This window comes from Talaromyces amestolkiae (assembly GCF_001896365.1).
Source record: "Talaromyces amestolkiae strain CIB chromosome Unknown scaffold12.1, whole genome shotgun sequence".
NCBI classification, from domain to species: domain Eukaryota; kingdom Fungi; phylum Ascomycota; class Eurotiomycetes; order Eurotiales; family Trichocomaceae; genus Talaromyces; species Talaromyces amestolkiae.
In genome coordinates this window covers 1,032,666-1,053,655 of record NW_024468048.1, presented here as the reverse complement: position 1 = coordinate 1,053,655, position 20,990 = coordinate 1,032,666, and the positions used below count along the sequence as shown (strand labels likewise).

The window sequence follows — 20,990 nt, the reverse complement described above, 5'->3', positions numbered from 1 at the left end:
TGTGCAATTTATTATCATCAGATTCTTCTAAATTATGTACGGCGCAGCCTGTAGAACATTAGACTGATAAATCGGCAATTGTTTCTTAACATACCAATATTAAATCTCCTCCATATCATCGTCCAACTCCAGATCCAAATCCAACGGCGGAAAATCACCTACTTCCACCTTCTCCGGCTTCACAAAGACCCCTCTGTTATTACCCGCACATTCGAAATATCTCTTCCCAGCTATGCTTCCATCATTTTTGCCCGTGGGCTCATCCAGCTCAATGCCAACCCAAAACGGTTCAAGAGGGTGACCATCCTCGGTTGTGAATTTCTTGTCTTTGAGCGGAGCAAATGGGATTTCAGCAACTGGGCCGATGTATCGAATGGTACCGCGACGGATATGTGGTGGTGAAGAGGGGAGAATGATTGCTCGAGCAAGGAGTTTTATATCTGTGCCGTTAGAACATAGTGCCGCTCTGTAGGACTGCATGAGACATACCTTTCTTCTCAATTGCTTCAATATCCTTTGCTACCTGCTGATGCAAGAGGTCCTCCGGCGATTGCGCGTTCGGATCGAATCTGCCTAGCTTTTGAGACTTCTTCCAAGCAAGCACCGAATTATTCAAGGATTCGTATTTCTCGGCGGGKATTTCATATTTCTCGACAGATGACAAATCCGTAAAATTGAGTCTTGCTGCGACTGGGCGTGTATCATGGACCTATCATAAGTTAGTTGACCCCTGGCCATCGCAAGTCTCTGCTCAGAAAACAAACCTCAATTTCACATCCCCTCACCAATCCCCACTCGCCAATCAATCTGTCTTCCCCTTCAATCCACTGATCCGGTCGTCCTGGAGACTTGAATAACAGTCGTTGACTACCGGGCGGAACACCGGTCATAGTCTCCAGCTTTCCCTTGAGTTGAGATATGCTCCATGACGGTGTGATACGTCGCTCTGTAGCTAGCGATGGTTCATTCGACGAGGATTGTGTTGCTGATGCTGTTGAGATGATGACGGACACGTCCGCAGGGGTTGCTTGGAAGGACATTTTTTCGTTCTTGTGTTATCATGTGAGGTACGTAGATCAATCGATATAAGAGATATCCGTATGACAGGTAGAACGAGAAATAAAAGCAGTTGGAAGAAAAAGATCCCCTGAACCAAGTATTTGGTGGTGCGGGGAGGGAGCATGTGGGGTTGCGTCGTATCAGTTCCATCCTCCGTTGTCAGTCTTTTTTTTTCTTCGATCTACATCTTCTACCTCGCTGCACTCTCTGCCACTTCTCAACAATGGCTACGACAGGTGAATCGCAAGTCAGCCATGACACAGCCGACGTGAAACCAGATGCCGAAGACTACGAGTCCAAGCATGTACATGAGGTGTATCAGCAGATTGCCAGCCACTTTTCCGAGACGAGATACAAGGTATGCCTACACTGACTTGATAGACTCTCTACATCCCGTCTAACGACTTAGCCATGGCCAATCGTCGAACGGTTCCTTCTCGAGCAAAAGCCAGGCTCGATTGGCCTTGATATCGGCTGCGGTAATGGAAAGTACTTGAAAGTCAATCAAAACGTCTTCATCATTGCGTCTGACAGGTATTCTACACAATTAGCTACTACCCAAGCTATTTATTCCTAACGTATGGTGACAACAGATCCGATGCGCTTGTCCAAATCGCGACGCGACACCAACCGCATTCCACTGTCGTCGCAGACATTCTCAGCCTGCCTCATCCCGAGTCCTACTTTGACTTTGCTATATCAATCGCAGTGGTACATCACCTGTCGACGCCAGAGCGACGGATACAAGCTGTTTCGGCTATTCTGCAGACATTAATACCAGCAACAGACAATGACACCGACCACAAAGCCAACACTGGCGGAAAAGCGCTAATCTACGTGTGGGCTTTAGAACAAAAAGCCAGTCGCAGAGGCTGGGACAAAGGTCATGAACAGGATGTGATGGTTCCTTGGGTTTTGCGCAACAAGCCGGCTGTTGCTATGAAGAATAAATATGGACAAGAAGAATCGAAAGACCAAAACAAGCCACCAGAACAGGACAAAGTATTCCACCGATTTTATCATCTATATGAGGAAAACGAGCTCGAAAGAAATATCCGTGCCGCAGGTGGTGTTGTCATCGAATCTGGATATGAGAAGGACAATTGGTGGGCGATTGCTTCGAGAGCAGCTCCCTCTCCGACAAATCAACAAGCTGGTGGCAGCTGATTCTCGCTTTTCTCGCCAATATGCGGACACAGACCTATTCAACCTGAACGAAGTCGCCTGCAAGAGTGGTATCATTGTCATATCTCCAAAGCGCGTGATCATAAACTCAAAAGAAACAAATATCCACCCGATTCCCAAAATTAGTCGCTAATGTACGGATCATTCTGCCTCCCATTTCTCGTTGCCTTCAGACGCTATGCAAACAAATCAAGAACTGTATATACACGATGAATGGTTTATGAAAAGATCAACTGGCTCATGGTCGCGTTCGAGGGATCATCGTTGGTGACAAGCCCGGAATGTCTGATTGAGGATGGGGAAGAGTCAGCGGCGGCGGTGGTTGCTGCTGTGGTTGCCGAGCACCTTGGTGATACGGATTCATGATGGGTTGTGTATGTGGGGAGCTGTATGCTGGAACCCCAGCTGTCAATTCTTCGACCGATGGAAGCTGCGGCTGTCCCTGAGACTGACCCTGAGGGAGAGGCGGAGGTAGCGACGGAGGAGGGTGGTGCACTGGTGGTGGAGGTGGAACGTGATGCGCTGGGGGTAGTAGTTGCGGCGCAAGTCCCTGAAGTGACATTCCTGGAGGCATTCCTGGAGGCATTCCTGGAGGCATTCCTTGGGGCATCGCCAGCGGATGAGGTGGTGGCGGCGGTACGGAACGTTGCGAAACACTGGCGACAGACATTGATTGTCTTCGAAGTCGAGGCATGACCGTTGTGTTGCGACGTATTTTCGGGGGTGGCTCGATCGCGGAACCACTGGATAGCGAAAAAGGGACAACCCCGGCGCGACGAGCCATTTCTTGTTCCCCCAGTTGCCAATGCATAGCTTCCGCTGCTCGCCACGGAATGGCCATTTCCTCTGCCACTTTTGCCCACATTTCGGCTTTGAATCTATACTCATTAGTCTACAGATACCCGCTTTAAATTGTTAGTATACTCACCTCTCATACAATCTAGCCAACTTATTCTTGCGATCCTCATCCCACTCACTTCTCCTCTCGAGGTAATTCTGATAATGCAACCGACAGCTAATGGCGCTTCGACCGGGTAATTTCTTGCTGATATCCTCCCACTTCATGCCTCTGCCGCGCAACTCGATGATCAAGGCATCCTCATCGGACGACCATTTAGACTGTTTCTTTGCCGGGGGCTCATTCCCCAGTGAAGACGATGAATGCCGTTTTGTCCCTGTCGGGGTTGAGCCTAGTATAGTCGTTGGATTTGCTGTTGCTGTTGCCGTTGGTATCATTGCTGACGCTGGTCCCGGTGGTCCCCTTGGCGTCGGTGCCCCTGAAGCTAACATGGAAGCTCTCCTCGATGAAGCTGCTGAAGAAGACGATGACGGCGGGCGATTTGTTATTTGCTGCTGATATGTTTGTTGATGTTGTTGTTGCTGCTGGTGCTGTTGCTGATGTGGAAGCGGGTTTTCTTCTTCATCGTCAGGTTTGAGTAACAGTGAGATATCCACTTTGGCGGGGGATATGGGATGTATCGCTGGTGGATGTATGAGGATCATAAGTGTGTCTTTTCGGGGTGTTGAGTAATAAAAATAGAAGGGGAAAGAAAATGTTAGAGTAGATGAGATGTTGTGTTTTATGTGGATGTACCCGGTGCGTGGTTATGTCGTGTCGTGTCGTATCGTCAAAAGGGCAGAAAAAAACAAAAAACAAAAAAGTCTTGATTAGTTCAAATCTAGACAGTTAATGGTCGAACGTGGATAATGCTTGTTTGAGTTGATCAGGTTGGTATAAGTAAGCTTCGTTGTGGCAATGCGAGATGGGCAATCCAATAGGGTTTTGTTGGTTGAACAGGGCGTGGCTGTGATGTTGATGATTGTTGTCACAGAACCAGTTGGAGTCCTATCTGGGCCAGTTAGGAGAAGAGATGTATATAGGCAGTAGCAATAAGTGATAGGCAATTAGGCAATAAAACAAATTTCCGTTCTAGTGATTAGGGGCAATAGAGAAGGGGAGTGAATGGTGGAAATGGTACCTACCTAAACGGAGAGAACATGTACACCAAGGCACATAGCACCCAATCGGATGGTTTGACAGCTGAAATAAAGATGGTTGACAGACGTAACGGTCAGGTCGATAGGCCGCACACTGCGCAATCAAAGAGTAACGTTTTGTTTCAGGTATACAAGCTCCCCAAATAATGATCGTTGGGCTGGTGGGAATCTTCGCACTGGAGAGGAGCTCGAAATGATGTGTCTGAGCTCTATATAGTATGACGCTGAAGATCCGAAGAATCGGAAAGAAGAGCTTTGGGCTAGAAGTCAAAAGCGGCGATTCAGGCCTTCAGGGAAATTAGGCGATTAAGGTTCTGGATCTAGTTGCCAGTTCAGTCAAGTCGGTGTGGATCGTGAAGAACGATCCCAGGTCGATGGAAGAGACGATGCGAAATAGAGCTGGGATGAGGTTTGTTTTGGTTTCGGGCGGTCGACAGGGTTGTTGGATAAGCAGTGTTTGAGCTTGTGCTTTTGCTTTGAAATTGGGTTAGAGGGTGCATGTAGGTAGTCTGTGGTAGCATGTATAATATCAATGTTATACTGGCAAGGTACGTAGGGACGTCGATGTAGCAGCCCAATCAGTTTGAGTCACGGTCTGAGAGCCGGCCAACAGTGGTAGCACGAGGGTTGTTAAAGAAGAAAGAACTGAGAGTGAAGAAGAAACTTGATAGAAAGGACAGGTTCTAGACCGGAAAATATGGTTACGAGACCAAGGTCGTACTGTGTGCATGGCTAATAAGATTAATTGAAGGGTCGGCCTCCACAAGGCGAGATGAGTTGGTACTAGTACTTCTAGAGCAGAATTGATTCGAATTAGATTTGGATGGGGACATTGGAGAGGATCTCTTCAGCTTCCTAGACGAGTTAGTGTTCTCAGAAGTAAGTGTTAAGTGTTTACAACTTCAAGACTTAAGTGAGTCAACAGAGCTATTTACTGTCATTACTGACTAAGATTTATGAGCTGCATGGTACCTACTCTATGTATGTACCTCCAAGTACACTCACATACTACAGTACAACAGTAACTACAGCTGTAGTACCCACAGTGGAACTTCCCCTCCGTCTTGAGTCGAGCAACAGACAGGGCAGATGGCGTTCTCCATTGGTGATCCATATAAACCATGATCCATGTTCATCCTCTCTTAGTCTCTTACCACTCTGCTTGTAAATGTTAGCCCACTACGCAGGGTACGCACTCTTCTGCTGTCATATCAACCTATTCAGTAACTGCTACATACGGAAACACAGCCATGTTGAACTGCCTGAGCTCAGTCCAAGTCATTCATGCGATGCCACTTATGTTATGTTCAGACGAGTGTTCCAGGTTGCATTGAGTTTTGATTTGGCCCTGATCTGATACAGCTGATCCTGGCTGTAGTCTGCCGGGTACAGAGTACACTGTAGTCTTGACTCTTGGTCCTGGGTTCATCTTGATATGTGGTATCTGTGCTATGTAGAATAGTAAATACAGCTGAAGAGTCAGATCGTGCCCTGTGAAGATAAATGAGGCATCGGACAGATTTTGAMCCCCGCCACAAGTTCTAGTCATGCTGTAGCACCGCGTACCGGGTGGATCATGATGTCGATACGATTTACTACGTTCTAGCTATAGGTCGAACGCCAGTTGCGCCACGTTTGAGGTTGACGCTAGCCGAACTCTGCTTCTAATCTCCATCGACAGTAATACGATTCGAGTTTGTTATGCAACTCAAATACTAGTAGTGTTCGGTATTTAGTAGTGTACTGTATATAGTAATGCACTTTGTGGCCACCACGGAGTTCGCCGGAGAATACAATACACTTACAGGATTCCTCTGTAGGACCCAAGTACCTGCCCCCGAAAAACCGAATAAAATCAGATCTGACAGGTACCAAGGTACCGGACACCTATCACATCTTAATAGCTTGATAAGATCCGGAATAGTAGCATCGCAGCAGCAAAAGTAGGCATAAATTAAAGGACCGAACCCATGGTTTGAGAAGGAAATGAGGAGATTAAAATTACAGGGTGACACATTTCGACCAGCAGTGAACATGTTCTTTCGCTGCCGGTCTTTTCTTAGATAATCATGTATCTAGTCAGCTACGTTAGTTAAACGTTAGTTAACGATAGTTACTGTAGTTAGCAAGAACACCGTGTCGCAAGCGAAAGATCTCCATCGGAAAACAATTAAGCCGTTAGGCGATGGCAGCTGCCTCAAGACTAGGAACTGCGACAAAGTTCAACGGTCAGTAGCGGCTGGACCCTTGTAAAACACGATGCAATCAATTAGGTCAGGTATCGTGCATGCATTTGCCTAGTACATCCTGGCCAGTGTCCATTGTGGCCGTGACAGTCCACTCAAAGTCAAGGTCTCGGCTGCCAGCAGCCATGGTTGGTTGGATATGCTCAGTTGGAGCTAGACTAGTTGGGCCTACGGTAGTACGCACTAATCGTACTTGACTAGTGGACGTTCGACAAAAAGATCCGAGATCAGCCTAGTGTTTACAGCCCAGAACGGTTTCTTCCTGGTGTTTGGTGCAACTCGCATGGGTCCGTCCTTGTTTCAGCGTACTATGCAATCATAGCCAGGATGAAGCTATCTATCTAATCACCAACTGTCCGTAACTTACCTACTCCGTAATAAACTAAGTTATGTATTATACATTATATAATATAGGATCAAGTTAATAACACGAGTTCATGAGGCACTATTCTCCATAATTACAGAGGTTACCCGGAGGAAACTCGGCCACCAAAACTGGATCGCATGGATCCATGTCCTGGCTAGTCTATAGCAGAGATTCGCTATAGCGCCATCCAATCCAAGTATGGCAAGTACTTGACTTGACGTGTTCACGGTTGCTTTTACCGAATCTCACTGGCAACCTTCGGACATGTCGATTTGCCTCAACTGGACAGTGGGCAAAATCAAACCTTTTCTTCGCATACTAGCACAGCCTCATGTAAACCGGCAAGAAGCCGATCGCTGAAGCACGCAAGCCGGGGAACCCGCATTGTCTGCCATGCCGTGAGCTGCGAGGCAAACAAGGCGAGTCGATCGTCGTTTGCCGGGCGTCTGATACGTTCTGTTTTGCAAGTGTGGCGAGTGTGGCGTATTTTTGTCTGTCAACCTCTCACTAAAGTCTAAGGACAGTGGTTGAGAGAAAACGGTCGTAGCGATAAGGAGTTAGGGCTGCAACGGTGCGTACCCTAGTCGGAAGTACTTCTCCTCTGAGCCAGGATCGACTCGCCCTACAGCACACTCCCTCCTTAGATCATTTAATTCTCATTAGCCTACGCACTTACTAACTATTTGTCGATCAGCTCAATTTCTGCCCAGTCGAATCGCATCGCCAGACCTCGACTGGGATACCTGGTCTTGCTGCAAACACTAACCAGATAGCAATGCATGAGTTCTACAACCACAAGCCACGCAGACAACACAACACAGCAAAACTTTGAAGTCATGGAGTACAATGAGGCGGTGTGTCACCGCCTGCCGGCCTGAAGAGTCATTCAAAGCAATCATAAATGCATTTTTTTTTTTTTTTTTTTTTTTTTTTTTTTAATTTTTCTGGTCGATTCAAGATTCAAGATTTGAGACAAATCGTAGTGGCGGTAAAAGAGTGCACGTCCTTTGCTCGACAGTTCGCAGCCCTCAACAAACAGCAGAATGGACTGAGTCATGGCGTCATGGCTGAAGTGACGTTGCATATGAGCTACTTTTGTTTCAATGTCTTGTTTATTGCATATGATCGATATCATAGTTTCAAGTTGTCACCTTTGTTTGTGTAGCCTTAGTGGGAAGAAGAAAGAGGTAAGAAACTAATAGTTCATGCCACGACAAACGGGATTGCCCTTAGTCTACCCTAACCCCCCAGCCCCCCCACAACCCTACCCTACTTTCAGTTTGTACTCGGGACATGTTTCTGTTCCGTTTATCGACACATCTAGGCCTTCACACCCCGTCACTCGCAAGTCGGAAGTCAGAGAGTATCCATTGATCCAACGTTTTGACATGCCAAAATCAAGAACTTCTCCTCAGCAGGCTGGAAATGGCGTCGGACGAGAGGGGCAAAAGCCAACGTTCAGATCCCGCTCCGGCCCACAGCTCATTTAATTTACTCTTTTACCTACTTCTCAGTAGTATCTAGTACCCAGAGTCCTCGTCGGATGTTGCGTTGCCACTGGGTTCTTCTCCGCTGAGATGAGACAGCAGATGACGATCTCGATGGAACTAAAATAACGGTCTCCTCCTCCAGTTCTTGAGTGTGTGTCGATCGTTGCTTCGACTCTACTCCGTAGTACAACAGTGTGTCCTCCAAGAGTCACGAGTGTGTTTGTGTGTTTCGTGTCTTTGATGACCATGCTGCCTCTATCTGGCGGTGAATACGCATTAGACTAGTCCTCGTATATAGGCATCGACATATGACTGCGTACTAGTACTAGTAGATGCTGGTACAACGAACAGTTCCTCTGGTTAGTGCAGGAATGGCTTGATGCTAAATATAAAACAACCCTATCGGAGAATTTTCTCATTTCCTTTTTCCTGTGCGACTAGCAGGGTGCTGCTAACTGTTAACTTTTACATCGATGTACTACGTAGTAGTTTACACGGAGGAAGACTGTACGGTTATTGGTGCCGCTCCTAGTCATAATTTACCACGCATAATCTATTACCCAGCAAATTAGCATAGAAATGAGACTTCGTATACGGAGCAATAACTTGGAACTTAATAAGCAGCATATTTGCGCACGACATGGGTTGACTTGCCGTGTCTGAGTCATCTTCAGTAGTTATAACTAGTCAGTAGGTAATAATTGATTAGCGACGATCGTCATGTCGGTTTATTCTGATCCATCATCTTCGTCGTCCCGTCGGTGCATCCTGCCGTCCTTCCTAATCCTCAAGCCAAACTGCAGCTCCCTGCATGACATATTATCTCATACAAAGCTCAAAACGGACTGAGGGAAAAGGACACATGTCCCCATCCGCATAATCCGTATGGATCACATGAAATATTCCCAATCCGAAACAAAATCAATAAACAAAAACAAAAGACATGTGATCATCAAACTAAAATCGGCCGTCTATCTCTCTTGGGAACTCTTATGCGAACTAGTGCCTTAGGGCTATAGTCAGACACATACTACCAAACTAATATTGTCGGTTCGTCCCGGTCAAAAGCCTAAAGCATCAAATCGATGCATGAATAACACTTTGTCGACTGCCAGGAGTTCGTTCGTTTGTTCCTATTTCGTTCGATGTGTCCGTCCCTTGTTGATTTCAGCTGATTTGCATGACTCTCAACGCGTGACACTTGCATGAGCACCGAGGAACGAGGATTAAGGAACGGAGGTAGATGGCAAGCAAAAGGAGGATCAATTTCGTCGGTTGACGACTTTCATGCTCTTCGTCCATAGATAGCAATATCACCGAAATGAGCCTTGTCTTCCGGAAACTCGATCTGGTCATAGAGCCCGTCAATCACGCTCTTCATTCGACGTGAATCCGGATCCGTCCTTGAAGCGGCGACGTCAGAGCAGATAAAGACGACGGAAAAAAGGTATGCCTGACTTACACATCCCTGTCATCCTCATCCAAGATTCTGTCCCATATCATAACAGCTGGTTTCGCGATATCAACCACAATCTGCCTCACCGGCACATTCGGTGAGAATGAGAGGACAACAGTCGAGTCATCAACTTCCAAAAATCCCTCTGGGTTTTCAAGTATAGTGGCAATTCCGTAGTCATCCTGGAAAAGCTCGCGATCGATATTCGTATACGCCGGGTCTTGAATGAAGCACTGAATGTGTTTCTCTTTTTGCTCTCTGGTAAGATTGACATCTTCATGTCGAGCCTGAGAGAGTATGTCATGCAACGTCTTAATCAAGCCATGCTGGTAGGATGACCTCCCCTTTGATCGTTCATCAGAATGTGTAATTGATCCACATGCAAACGCGACAATCTTCCTTATCCTGCCTGCATTCTGTCGTAGTATATCCAGATTCCGCAGTTGTCTGCACTGCTCACTTGCCATCCACTCGTGTAAACTCTTATCAAAATCTCGCCCAACATCCTCTTTGGGCCTAAATGCATCCTTTGCCGTAGCAACTTCGCGCGTTTCTTTGTCGAGATGCTTCACTCTGTGATAGACCACGAGGTTACAAAATGCTATTTCTGGATCGAGATGCTCCACCCATTTCTCTGATGTCAGATGTTGTATGGCGGCATACTCAATGACAGGCTTGACGCTATCTTCCCTTAACATGCTGATTTATATAATACTATTGAAGACAACATACCTAGTAAAATCCGCCCAATCATAAGTCTTTCCAATATGCAGCTGAAATCGAACAATGATTCCATCCAAACCTTTCACGAAAACATCTCCTTTACCGCCTTGCGCCATACATTTTTGTACTTGTTCATGAACATTTCGGATTCCATCCATTGTAAAGAACGGAATGTCTTCGGCAATCATCGTCTTGATGCGGGCTTTGACTTGTTGCTGTATGGCTTTTAAATCTTCTATTGTTGGATCAGACGATGGTTTGGGAACACCTATACGCTCGCGATCGGTGAGGACGATCATCATGTCGCTGGGGTGGTCCTCGAAATTACTCTCGACTTTAGCTTGTATTTCTACCTCATTCGTGTCGTCGCTTTTGCTTTCTATTATCATGCATATTATCGTCGAATGGGTTTGACGTGTGATGGATGAGAGTGAACGTGGGCGTTGAAAGAGGGGTCAATAATCAACATCAGGCAGCCATTGAGTATGACAGGCCAACTCCGTTTACAAATGTCACGGGATTCCAAAATAAACCAAGACAGTGCGTGTCGTTGAATTCTCGGCGAAATCTTTGCAAGTAATCCACTATAGCAGTACCGATTCCCACTTAACCCAGAGGCGTTGACCGAGCTTCGTGAGGACGGCGACGTAAACTCCTCACTGATGCTGGGGAGAATTTCTGCAGCAGGCTTTCCAGCCATTGAAATAGGCGGACGAGATCTCAGCACCAAAAAAAGTCCAGCAAACCTTGTGCATGAATTCCGAGACGTCATTTTGCTCTTGGGCACTGGAGGACATATTCATGACGTGAAAAGGGCATCTTGGGATGTTATTGACTATAAGAGTAGAGATGGCATGAACGTCGAAAGCAGGCAAAAGCAAATGCCCTATTCATTCTGAGTTCGCGACTGGCTGTATTTCAGAAGTTTCTTCACTCATCTTTCCCTTTTTCTTCTCTAGTAGCTTAGAATATCTACTGAAAGATCAATACTTTTAGTATTTGATCAGTGTTCGTGGTCAACGTGGAGATAATTCCTATTTGTCTCTCCCGTATATCTAAGCGTTCCTATATGGCCTACACAAACTAAAAAAAATGAAGTCTTATATCGCCATTCCAAGTCGTCATCCTTGCGATAGAAGGCTAAGAATCCTCTATCGTCGTGTCGAAAGGAAAGAGGCTCTTGACCTGGCCTTAGGATCTTTTGGGGGACACCGTCAGTCCAAGAATTTTGCACAGTCTCAGGTATTTCTTCGTAGTCGTCTTTTTTTTTTTGAGCATGAGAAGCAAGCTCCTCGTGCGATGTTGTGGGTGCCGATCCACGCAGGATCGACTTTTTGCTTATTCAGGTCGTTGTCTTTGGCCATGTAGAGTACCACAGTCCCACGGAGAAAGAAGTCCACGGCGTAGATTCAGTATCCACTAGTGAGGTAGTCGTCTGCCATCCATTTAGGACCCTTGACGCAGATGAAGATTTCGACCTAAGATTCGTCGGATTCAGTAGACTTCTGTCTCTTATGTCCTGATATTGTAGAAGTAACACCGTCCTCTTGCTCAATTCGGTTCCTTTTCAAGACTGCTGAACGAGTATTCAATGATGTCGGCGCCTTGTCTTCCTTAGCCTTAATTTTTCCCTTTGTGTCCAGATCTTTGGTCGCGGCCTTCTTTCTGAAGCCTTGACCGATTTTGGGGTTTTGCCAAGGACTCGTTCTGCCGTGTGTACCACAACTCGAGTCCGGATATATTCCCTATTGTTCGAAGTTATATCTAGATGTATAGCATAAAGTGGCGGCCAGGTCATTAAATCGTCGGTTGACTTCCTCGAACTCGTTCGTAAATGACGTGTTCGGGCTCGTCACTGTCTGGAATTTGGCTTATACTCAATGCCAAAACGGTCTTTCATCATACATTGAAAGTGGCTATCTGTAGTACTGAGTCGGCACTTCGTATCTATCTTGAATCGAAAGGAGAGATAATTCAGTGTTAGGTGAAGTCCCTGTGGCTTCGGACGAGTACATGTAGCTAGAAAGAAGATTAGCATCACGAATCTTTGAAGTGAAGCTTGCAGGACCATCGGCAAATATAGACATACTAGTGATTAGCTGTTGCTACCAGACCCAAGATATCCCTCCCCAGCTGGAAGAAACTTTGCAGCCATGAGGTATGTAACAGAATAGTAAATTTAGCGAAGTACTCGCCGCTATATCTCCCGCTATTGGGATATCTTGTCGTTTCTTTGAGAGCTTTTAAACGATATGACCAAAAGTGCAAATATAATAGAGAGTTTGAAAAGGATAGAGAAGTTGAAAAGGAAAGAAGAGAGTAATGGGAGGAAGGAAAAAGATCGTGGATATTTAAGGGGAGCTGGCAGTCGTGCCTCGGGCGCTGAAAAGGAAAGAAATTAGATAAAGAAAACCGTTTCATGTCTGCTGCTGCCTAGAGAAAGACAAACGGCCAATAAATGTCAATAATGAATAATGAATGCCAAAAAAGAATCATATGAGCAGCTGTATGGATTTAAACGGAGCTCTACCGACTTAATCGAAAGCGTTTAACTAGGAAATGATGTTGGTGTCCAGAAAGAAAGCCTATCCCGAACAAAGAGCACTTCGTAAGATCTATTATGCTGAATTTTCCGAGGCATGTATCACGGTGTTTTGTTTTGATAGTCCGATAGACTATTCGAGCGCTCTCCATAGTCATATTCTTTGGTATTCAGAATAATTAGGGCTTTCTGTCGGACTTAAACCGGAGCCAATCCACAACTCCGGCCCATCATCGGAACCTGACTAGTCCCAATGTAGCATAGCGCAAACATCGGAATTCTGCAGTCCCCAAATATTCCATCCAGACCGTTTTTTCTCCAGTCGGCAGTCAGTATCAATCAGCCAACCAATTGATCTTTCTTTCTTTCCTCTTTTGTTCTATCTTTGTTCTTCTTCTGTTGCTTTTCTTCAGTAGGATCCAGGTTTCTCGTCTGCAATCTTCCCTGTCCTTCTTTTCTCTCGTCTCCTCCGAGCAGTTCAATTCGGTTTCTGTATAACGACAACAACGAAGCGATGTCTCCCGCAATGGCTACTGTTGGCGCCGGCTCGGCCGCAAAGGATATCAAGAGGGAATCTGGAACTGCGCGATTACTCGGTTCCGGTATGTGTCTCCCTGCACTTTACGAATGAGGATGATTATTGACTGTCGTTTGACAGGATCCGCTGGTATTGCCGAGTTGCTTGTTTTCCATCCCGTATGTATTTTCTCTGAATCCGAATTCAGTATGGCTCAGAACTTACAAGGATAGGTTGATACAATTGCCAAACGATTGATGAGCAACCAAGGAAAGGTACGGTTCAATCTCGACGTCCGGCGGAAACGAAAGATGGCAACTGACGCATGCGATTAGTCCAATACAGCTGCTGCGCTGAACCAGGTCATTTTCAAGGAATATGCGGCTGCCTCTGTGGGCCGCAAGTTTACTTCTCTCTTCCCGGGTCTCGGATATGCTGCTGGATATAAGGTAATTCCTATGTCTGCGGGGTCGTCGTGAGAATGTGCTAAAGGAATAGGTCCTGCAACGAATCTATAAATACGGCGGTCAACCTTTCGTTCGCGATTACCTAGCACAGCATCACGGCTCGGCATTCGATTCAACCTTTGGCAAGGGAACTGGCAAGGCCATCATGCACGCTACCGCTGGAAGGTTCGTTTTGCTTCCTACCATCTGATGGATGGTGCTGATTGGAATAGTATTGTCGGAATCGGTGAAATCGTCCTCTTGCCCCTCGACGTCCTCAAAATCAAACGCCAGACCAACCCCGAAGCTTTCCGTGGCCGTGGATTGTTCAAGATCATCTCCGATGAAGGAATGGGTTTGTACCGTGGTGCTGGATGGACTGCCGCTCGTAACGCGCCTGGCTCCTTTGCAGTATGCTCCTCTCAGACATCTGAATATCTAGAATACAAATACTAATCGACTGGATAGCTCTTTGGTGGCTCCGCCTTCGCTAAAGAATACATCTTCTCCCTCCAAGACTACAACGCCGCATCCTGGAGCCAAAACTTCGTCGCCTCCATTTTCGGCGCCAGCGCATCACTCATCGTCTCCGCCCCTCTCGACGTCATCAAGACTCGTATCCAGAACCGAAACTTCGACAACCCCGAGTCCGGAACCAGAATCATCGCAAACATGATCAAGAACGAAGGTGCAGGCGCCTTTTTCAAGGGCCTTGTACCCAAGTTATTGATGACCGGTCCCAAGCTTGTGTTTAGCTTCTGGTTGGCGCAGACTCTAATTCCTGCTTTCGGAAAGGTTATTTAATCCTTTTTTTCTTCCTGGGCATAAAATGTTGTAATCGTTTCTTCTTTCTATTCGGTTGGCGAATTGTTTATCTACTTCTTCTGGTCATAGATTTTTTGTGTTGGATGGGGAATGGGGTTTACTGAATCTATCATGTATGTAATTTATCAGTTAATTGTTATATATTTACTCCTCTCTGATACTTGGTAGTCTAAGATGTATTTAAGACTTCAGCACGCACATGTAAATGGTAGCATAAAAATGAATGGTCCGTGCGCTCCCCAGACCTAAATCTCACGACGACATGACTATCACCACCTCCGACATACACAAGATATATCCATCATCATCAAATCTCGAGTCCTTCTTCAGCCAATAAACCTCAAAGTAACCTGGTCAATCCCATACATATCAAATTCACCAAACTCGCAGCGGCAAAAAACCCGAACATCCACCATCTCACCACCATCGACAAAAAACCATCCACCCCAGATCTATCTATCCACAAAGAAAGGAAAACGAGAGAAAAGAATCATGTCCCATCCCTACATAATCTCAAAGTACGCCTCTTTTCCCTCCAACTACCCATTTACCTATCTTATAAATTAATTCACCATCCATAAATCCATCCTAACCTATTCTTACACCGGGTATGATTAGACTAGCAGACCCCCTCTTCGCCATCGCAATCGGCTCAACATCCGCCGTGCTGCGAATCCAGCGCGACCTGCGTGATCAAACCGTCCAGACTCAGAGTGTCACACCTTCCGGTATCACAGCCACAGCCACAGCTGGCGCGAAGAGGGAGGATGTCTCATTCACCAAAATTGCCGAGATTGGGGCGAGGCGGGTTGGGAGGTGGTGGAGGGGGGATTTTCAAGGTTTATAGTCTTTTTTTTTCATCATGTATAAATTTAGTTTTAAGTGTTGATTAGACAAGATGGACTTTATGGTGTATAGTATAATTTGTTCATGGATGAAATTGGTCAAGATATATATAATATGAAGTATCATATTTAATGTCTATCTACAATGCTCACTACAGGAGAAATAGTCTTGTTGAAACAAGAGAATAAAATTGATTAGCGCATTGCGCATCTATGCTCATAAAAACATAACCGTCATGACATTAGCGCCGAATCTCGCATAGCAAGGAATTTTTGGCCAACAAAGGAAATGATAAGACAAATGAAAAGAATTTTAAAAACTCCCAAGCTCATCAAACTTCAGACTCATTAGGCATTTAGTCGAGCTCCTCAGGGCGCTCCTCAACCTCATCAGCCTCGCGAGTAGCAGAAGCTCCGGCAGCGCCGGGGGGAGCACCAGCGCCACCGTAGGCTGCAGAGATGATGGGGTTGGCAACACTCTCGAGCTCCTTCTGCTGGGCCTCGTACTCCTCCTTGGTGGCGGTCTGGTTGCTGTCGAGCCAGCTAATGGTCTTCTCAATCTCGGCCTCGAGCTTCTCCTTGTCAGCAGCCTCGATGGTGAGCTTGCCCTCACCGAGGGTGTTCTTGAGGGAGTAGGCATAAGACTCAAGACCGTTCTTGGCCTGGATGCGGGAAGCCTCGGCTTCATCCTCAGCCTTGTACTTCTCGGCCTCAGCCAACATGCGCTCGATTTCCTCCTTGGAGAGACGGCCTTTGTCGTTGGTGATGACAATCTTGTTGCTCTTGCCGGTACCCTTCTCAACAGCAGAGACGTTCATGATACCGTTGGCGTCCATGTCGAAGGTGACCTCGATCTGGGGAACACCACGGGGAGCAGGGGGGATACCAGTGAGTTCGAACTTGCCGAGCAAGTTGTTGTCCTTGGTACGAGCACGCTCGCCCTCGTAGACCTGAATCAAGACACCAGGCTGGTTGTCGGAGTAGGTGGAGAAGGTCTCGGACTTCTTGGTGGGAATGGTGGTGTTGCGCTTGATGAGAGGGGTCATGACACCACCAGCGGTCTCAATACCGACGGAAAGAGGGGCAACGTCGAGAAGCAAGATTTCGTTGGTGGACTTGGAAGAAGTGTCACCGCTGAGAATTGCAGCCTGGACGGCAGCTCCGTATGCGACAGCCTCATCGGGGTTGATAGACTTGTTGGGCTCCTTGTTGAAGAAGTCGGTGACAAGCTTCTGGATCTTGGGGATACGGGTGGATCCACCGACCAAGACGATTTCGTGGACGGAAGACTTGTCGGTCTTGGCATCACGAAGGACGCGCTCGACGGGCTCCATGGTGGAACGGAAGAGGTCCTGGCAGAGCTCCTCGAAACGAGCACGGGTGATGGAGGTGTAGAAGTCAATACCCTCGAAGAGAGAGTCGATCTCAATGGAGGTCTGGGCGGAAGAAGAGAGGGTACGCTTGGCACGCTCGCAAGCTGTGCGGAGACGGCGGAGAGCACGAGCATTGGTGGTCAAATCTATGCGGAAGTTAGTAGATGATCAAGATAAAAAATGGGGAAGGCATGAGATCAGATCAAGGGAAAGTCAGTGCAATGAGAAACGATAGTAACGGAAGAACGTGGCAAAAGAAATGGAAATGGAACTGGAACTGGAACTGGAAGGGGAAGGGGAAGGGAAGTGGCTCCGACCATAGACGTGAAACTTTGGCTGTGTGTGGACGGCCTTTTTTGTGTCTGTGGAAGTTCTGCTGGATGTCCGTATAGTACTTGCATGGCTCACAGCGGTACTTCTTGTTTCGTGCAGTCTCCAAGCCTTCTTCGAGTCTCTTAATATGTGCTTTGGACGTGTTGTGTCTCCGAAGCGAACTCTCATGAGGAGTATTGTACCCACAGGGATCACACTGGAAGGCATTTGGGTCTCGTGACTCGGTTCGAGACTCGAGGCTACCAAGTTCAGGAGTGTTCCGGATGTGTGTAATGGACTCAGTGTGTGTCTTCCAATCGGAGAGATAAGCGAACGACTTTCCTCCACAGGGCTCGCAAACCCAAGGACCGTTATTATTTTGTACTCGTCGAATGTGACGTGGACTCTCGTTGTGACGGAGAAGAGACGCATTGTCACGGCAAGGGACGTTGCATGTGGCACAGTAATATTGTTTGGTATCGACAGCCACAGTTTGGCGGAGTAGTGTTCCTGGTTTCTGCTTCTCATTGTGTATCCTTTGGCGAGCCTTGAACTGAGACTTGTATTGAATAGCAATCTGTTCAAGTTCCTCACGAGTGAAAAAGAGATATGCTTCGTTGAATCCTTCAAACAAGGGATTATGTGAACACAGTCCATCCCATTCGAATGAGTCTTGTGACCAAGGACATGTATATTCCAAACCGTATAAACTCGTCCGACGTCGCATGGGCCAGAACAGGGATGAGAGTACTGCTTCCATGATGATAACTGCTATACGGAACTTTTGGAGGTCCTCCCTAGCAGGTATAGGGCACCACGCAAGTAGTGTATGATGGACGATACTGTATCCTTCCCGAATTGAGTCTCCAACGTACCGAGGAAAGGAAGTAGAACCGGAACTATGGTAACTGGATACTCGAGCAAAGACACCTCCAATAGCAGCAGTTCCGGATCCAATGTACAGTTGTGGACGATCAGAACCTGGCCTCTTAAGGACGAGTAGATAGACACCCCAGTGACGTTTAGGAATTTCGGATGGTAGACTCTCAAACCACTCGACGGAGGGCGGATTGGACGAGAGGAGGACATTATACAGACCAGCACAGTAGGAAAAGCCCACAGCGTCAATAAACCGCGAGAGCTCAGCCAATGACGATGCCACCAATCTGTACTTGGGATTGATCCAGAAACGTGATGAATCGACAAGGAGACACTCGCAAGCGACATTGAGTAGATACTCATGAAGGTCACCAGCTTCCGAAGCGGACGGTATCTCAGTACCGACATCAGTGGGGAAAGGAGAAACATCATGACGAGACTCTAGAACAGGAGACGACATTCGAAGGAGACACGATGGACACGGACGACTTCCGGGATATACAGAAACGAGATGGACGAGATGGACGAGATGGACAAGATGGACAGGATGGACAAGATGGATGACAAGATCCAAGATACCACGAGTCCCTCCATAGTAGTGTTCATGCACTCTCGTTCACTCGAGGAAGGTGTGACCCCAGACGAAGGATACCATGAGGAAGGAGCGACAGAAGAGGAAGGAGCGATGGATGCGGATGTAGCGAGTGACGACATCGTGCAGTACCACAACTTATAGACGGAAATAGTCCACAAGCAGCGAAAATCACGAGATACATGCAATATGTCCAATAGGATGACACTAGCAACGAATCAAGGATGACGTCCAGTCACAAAAAAAGAGCATCGTCACAAGAGACGTCGAAACACAATGTAGCCAAATAGAAGAGCAAGTCCATCGTGAACTAAGAGCAGACATAGGTGAATCGGAGGAAGAGACGAGAACACGAAAAGCCAGGTAGTAAACGTCACGACGTCATCCAGTCGGACAGAGCTGACAGACGCTGCAAATCACTGGAAAAAGTGACGAGCGAAGACAAGTCCAGTTGTGGACGAGCGAGACGGAAGTGAGAACATTTGGAGAGCCAGATAGTAAATGTCACGACGTAACTCGGTCGGACAGAGCACACAGAAGTAGAAAGACAAAGGACGAACATGAGGGGGTATCATAAGAAAATCAAATGCTAAAAAATGGTGGGTGGAAGGAAAAAATGGAGGGGTATCACGTGGTGCGGAAGGGAACGATGCTGGAAGTCAACGGACAACAATTGGGCTTGAAATAATGGAATTTTGCCTACCTCTGTAAAAATTGTTAGTTTCAAATCAACTCAATGAATAAAATGGAGGAGTTACTGACCGTTTATGTTTCCTTTTGAACTCTTGGACGAAATGGTTAACGAGACGAGAATCGAAGTCCTCACCACCCAAGTGAGTGTCACCGGCGGTGGCCTTGACCTCGAAGATACCCTCCTCGATGGTAAGGAGAGACACATCGAAGGTACCACCACCGAGATCAAAGATGAGGACGTTGCGCTCACCCTCAGCCTTCTTGTCGAGACCGTAGGCAATGGCAGCAGCAGTAGGCTCGTTGATGATACGGAGGACGTTCAAACCGGCAATGAGACCAGCATCCTTGGTGGCCTGACGCTGGGAGTCGTTGAAGTAGGCGGGGACAGTGATGACGGCATTGTTGACGGTACCACCGAGGTAAGACTCGGCAGTCTCACGCATCTTGATCAAGACCATGGAGGAGATTTCCTCAGGTGTGAACTGCTTGACCTCGCCCTTGAACTCAACCTCGATGACGGGCTTGGTGGCCTTGTCAACGATCTTGAAGGGGAAGTGCTTGGCATCAGCCTGCACCTCAGGGTCGGAGAACTTGCGGCCGATCAAACGCTTGGCGTCGAAGACTGTGTTGTGAGGGTTCATGGCGACCTGATTCTTGGCGGCATCACCAATGAGACGCTCAGAGTCGGTGAAGGCAACGAACGAGGGGGTGGTTCGGTTACCCTGGTCGTTGGCAATGATTTCGATACGGTCATCGCGGAAGACACCCACGCAGGAGTAGGTGGTTCCCAAATCGATACCGATAGCGGGGGCCATGGTGAATGTGTGTGTATGTAGGAGAGGGGGTATCACAGGAAAAGGAAAATGAAGTGGAAGATGTTGATGATAGTGTACAGAAAATTCACTCGAGGAAGTGTGAGTAAATTAAGCTTTGGAAAAATGTGTGTGTGAGTGAGAGAAGAATTGAGGGAAAGGCAAGAGCAGCTGGAGGGCGTGATACATATAGGCGTGGGCGGTGAGTCGAAGCTTCTAGGAGCTAGATTCTAGTGACTTCCTTACGATTCCACGGCCGGCTGGGTCCTTCCACTGTGTGCCAGAGCTGTCTGGACGCCGGCCGTCCATTGGCTGGGCCGATGGATCCAGAGGCTTCTTTGCCTCTTTATCTTAAGACACATAATATCATCATAATTATTCTTTGACTGATTTTCTTAGAGTCTTTGTGTCGCTTGTCCAGCGATTGTCCGCAAATGTCATGATGTTTTGAGGGCGGAGGTGGGGCTGCCTTATATGACGTACCAGAAAGAAGAAAATTCTGCTGTGGGTGGCCTGATTGCTAAGGCGGTGTTTAGGCGGGGCATCTGCCACTGCCCGTAACCATGACGATTTCGGTAGCCTGAGGCATCAATCTAGGGTTGCAAACATGCAACCCTGAGACCGCGGCAT

The 20,990-nt window shown here is 47.2% G+C and overlaps 9 protein-coding genes across 9 annotated transcripts; 5 read left to right on the top strand and 4 right to left on the bottom strand.

The window, feature by feature from the left end:
• Nucleotides 1–99: 99 nt before the first annotated feature.
• BHQ10_006666 (uncharacterized protein) lies at nucleotides 100–1,040 on the bottom strand (the record flags this gene model as incomplete). Its single annotated transcript, XM_040879277.1, has 3 exons — nucleotides 100–440; nucleotides 490–709; nucleotides 765–1,040. The coding sequence occupies 3 exons, from the start codon at nucleotides 1,038–1,040 to the stop codon at nucleotides 100–102; spliced, it is 837 nt and encodes a 278-aa protein (XP_040735170.1).
• Nucleotides 1,041–1,282: 242 nt separating this feature from the next.
• BHQ10_006665 (uncharacterized protein) lies at nucleotides 1,283–2,226 on the top strand (the record flags this gene model as incomplete). Its single annotated transcript, XM_040879276.1, has 3 exons — nucleotides 1,283–1,417; nucleotides 1,469–1,593; nucleotides 1,653–2,226. The coding sequence occupies 3 exons, from the start codon at nucleotides 1,283–1,285 to the stop codon at nucleotides 2,224–2,226; spliced, it is 834 nt and encodes a 277-aa protein (XP_040735169.1).
• Nucleotides 2,227–2,667: 441 nt separating this feature from the next.
• BHQ10_006664 (uncharacterized protein) lies at nucleotides 2,668–3,601 on the top strand (the record flags this gene model as incomplete). The annotated part of the gene is made up of 2 exons (XM_040879275.1): nucleotides 2,668–2,880; nucleotides 3,260–3,601. The coding sequence occupies 2 exons, from the start codon at nucleotides 2,668–2,670 to the stop codon at nucleotides 3,599–3,601; spliced, it is 555 nt and encodes a 184-aa protein (XP_040735168.1).
• A 6,029-nt stretch (nucleotides 3,602–9,630) lies between these two features.
• BHQ10_006663 (uncharacterized protein) lies at nucleotides 9,631–10,913 on the bottom strand (the record flags this gene model as incomplete). Its single annotated transcript, XM_040879274.1, has 3 exons — nucleotides 9,631–9,748; nucleotides 9,808–10,482; nucleotides 10,534–10,913. 3 exons carry the CDS (start codon nucleotides 10,911–10,913, stop codon nucleotides 9,631–9,633), a joined length of 1,173 nt encoding a protein of 390 aa, XP_040735167.1.
• A 2,667-nt stretch (nucleotides 10,914–13,580) lies between these two features.
• Nucleotides 13,581–14,833, top strand: BHQ10_006662 (uncharacterized protein; the record flags this gene model as incomplete). The annotated part of the gene is made up of 7 exons (XM_040879273.1): nucleotides 13,581–13,668; nucleotides 13,725–13,762; nucleotides 13,817–13,858; nucleotides 13,919–14,032; nucleotides 14,082–14,215; nucleotides 14,263–14,440; nucleotides 14,498–14,833. 7 exons carry the CDS (start codon nucleotides 13,581–13,583, stop codon nucleotides 14,831–14,833), a joined length of 930 nt encoding a protein of 309 aa, XP_040735166.1.
• Nucleotides 14,834–15,464: 631 nt separating this feature from the next.
• Nucleotides 15,465–15,701, top strand: BHQ10_006661 (uncharacterized protein; the record flags this gene model as incomplete). Its single annotated transcript, XM_040879272.1, has 1 exon — nucleotides 15,465–15,701. One exon carries the CDS (start codon nucleotides 15,465–15,467, stop codon nucleotides 15,699–15,701), a length of 237 nt encoding a protein of 78 aa, XP_040735165.1.
• Nucleotides 15,702–16,055: 354 nt separating this feature from the next.
• On the bottom strand, nucleotides 16,056–18,723 carry BHQ10_006660 (uncharacterized protein; the record flags this gene model as incomplete). Its single annotated transcript, XM_040879271.1, has 2 exons — nucleotides 16,056–17,218; nucleotides 17,481–18,723. 2 exons carry the CDS (start codon nucleotides 18,721–18,723, stop codon nucleotides 16,056–16,058), a joined length of 2,406 nt encoding a protein of 801 aa, XP_040735164.1.
• Nucleotides 18,724–18,774: 51 nt separating this feature from the next.
• On the top strand, nucleotides 18,775–18,999 carry BHQ10_006659 (uncharacterized protein; the record flags this gene model as incomplete). The annotated part of the gene is made up of 1 exon (XM_040879269.1): nucleotides 18,775–18,999. One exon carries the CDS (start codon nucleotides 18,775–18,777, stop codon nucleotides 18,997–18,999), a length of 225 nt encoding a protein of 74 aa, XP_040735163.1.
• Nucleotides 19,000–19,514: 515 nt separating this feature from the next.
• Nucleotides 19,515–20,363, bottom strand: BHQ10_006658 (uncharacterized protein; the record flags this gene model as incomplete). The annotated part of the gene is made up of 2 exons (XM_040879268.1): nucleotides 19,515–19,560; nucleotides 19,618–20,363. 2 exons carry the CDS (start codon nucleotides 20,361–20,363, stop codon nucleotides 19,515–19,517), a joined length of 792 nt encoding a protein of 263 aa, XP_040735162.1.
• Between the last annotated feature and the right edge of the window lie 627 nt (nucleotides 20,364–20,990).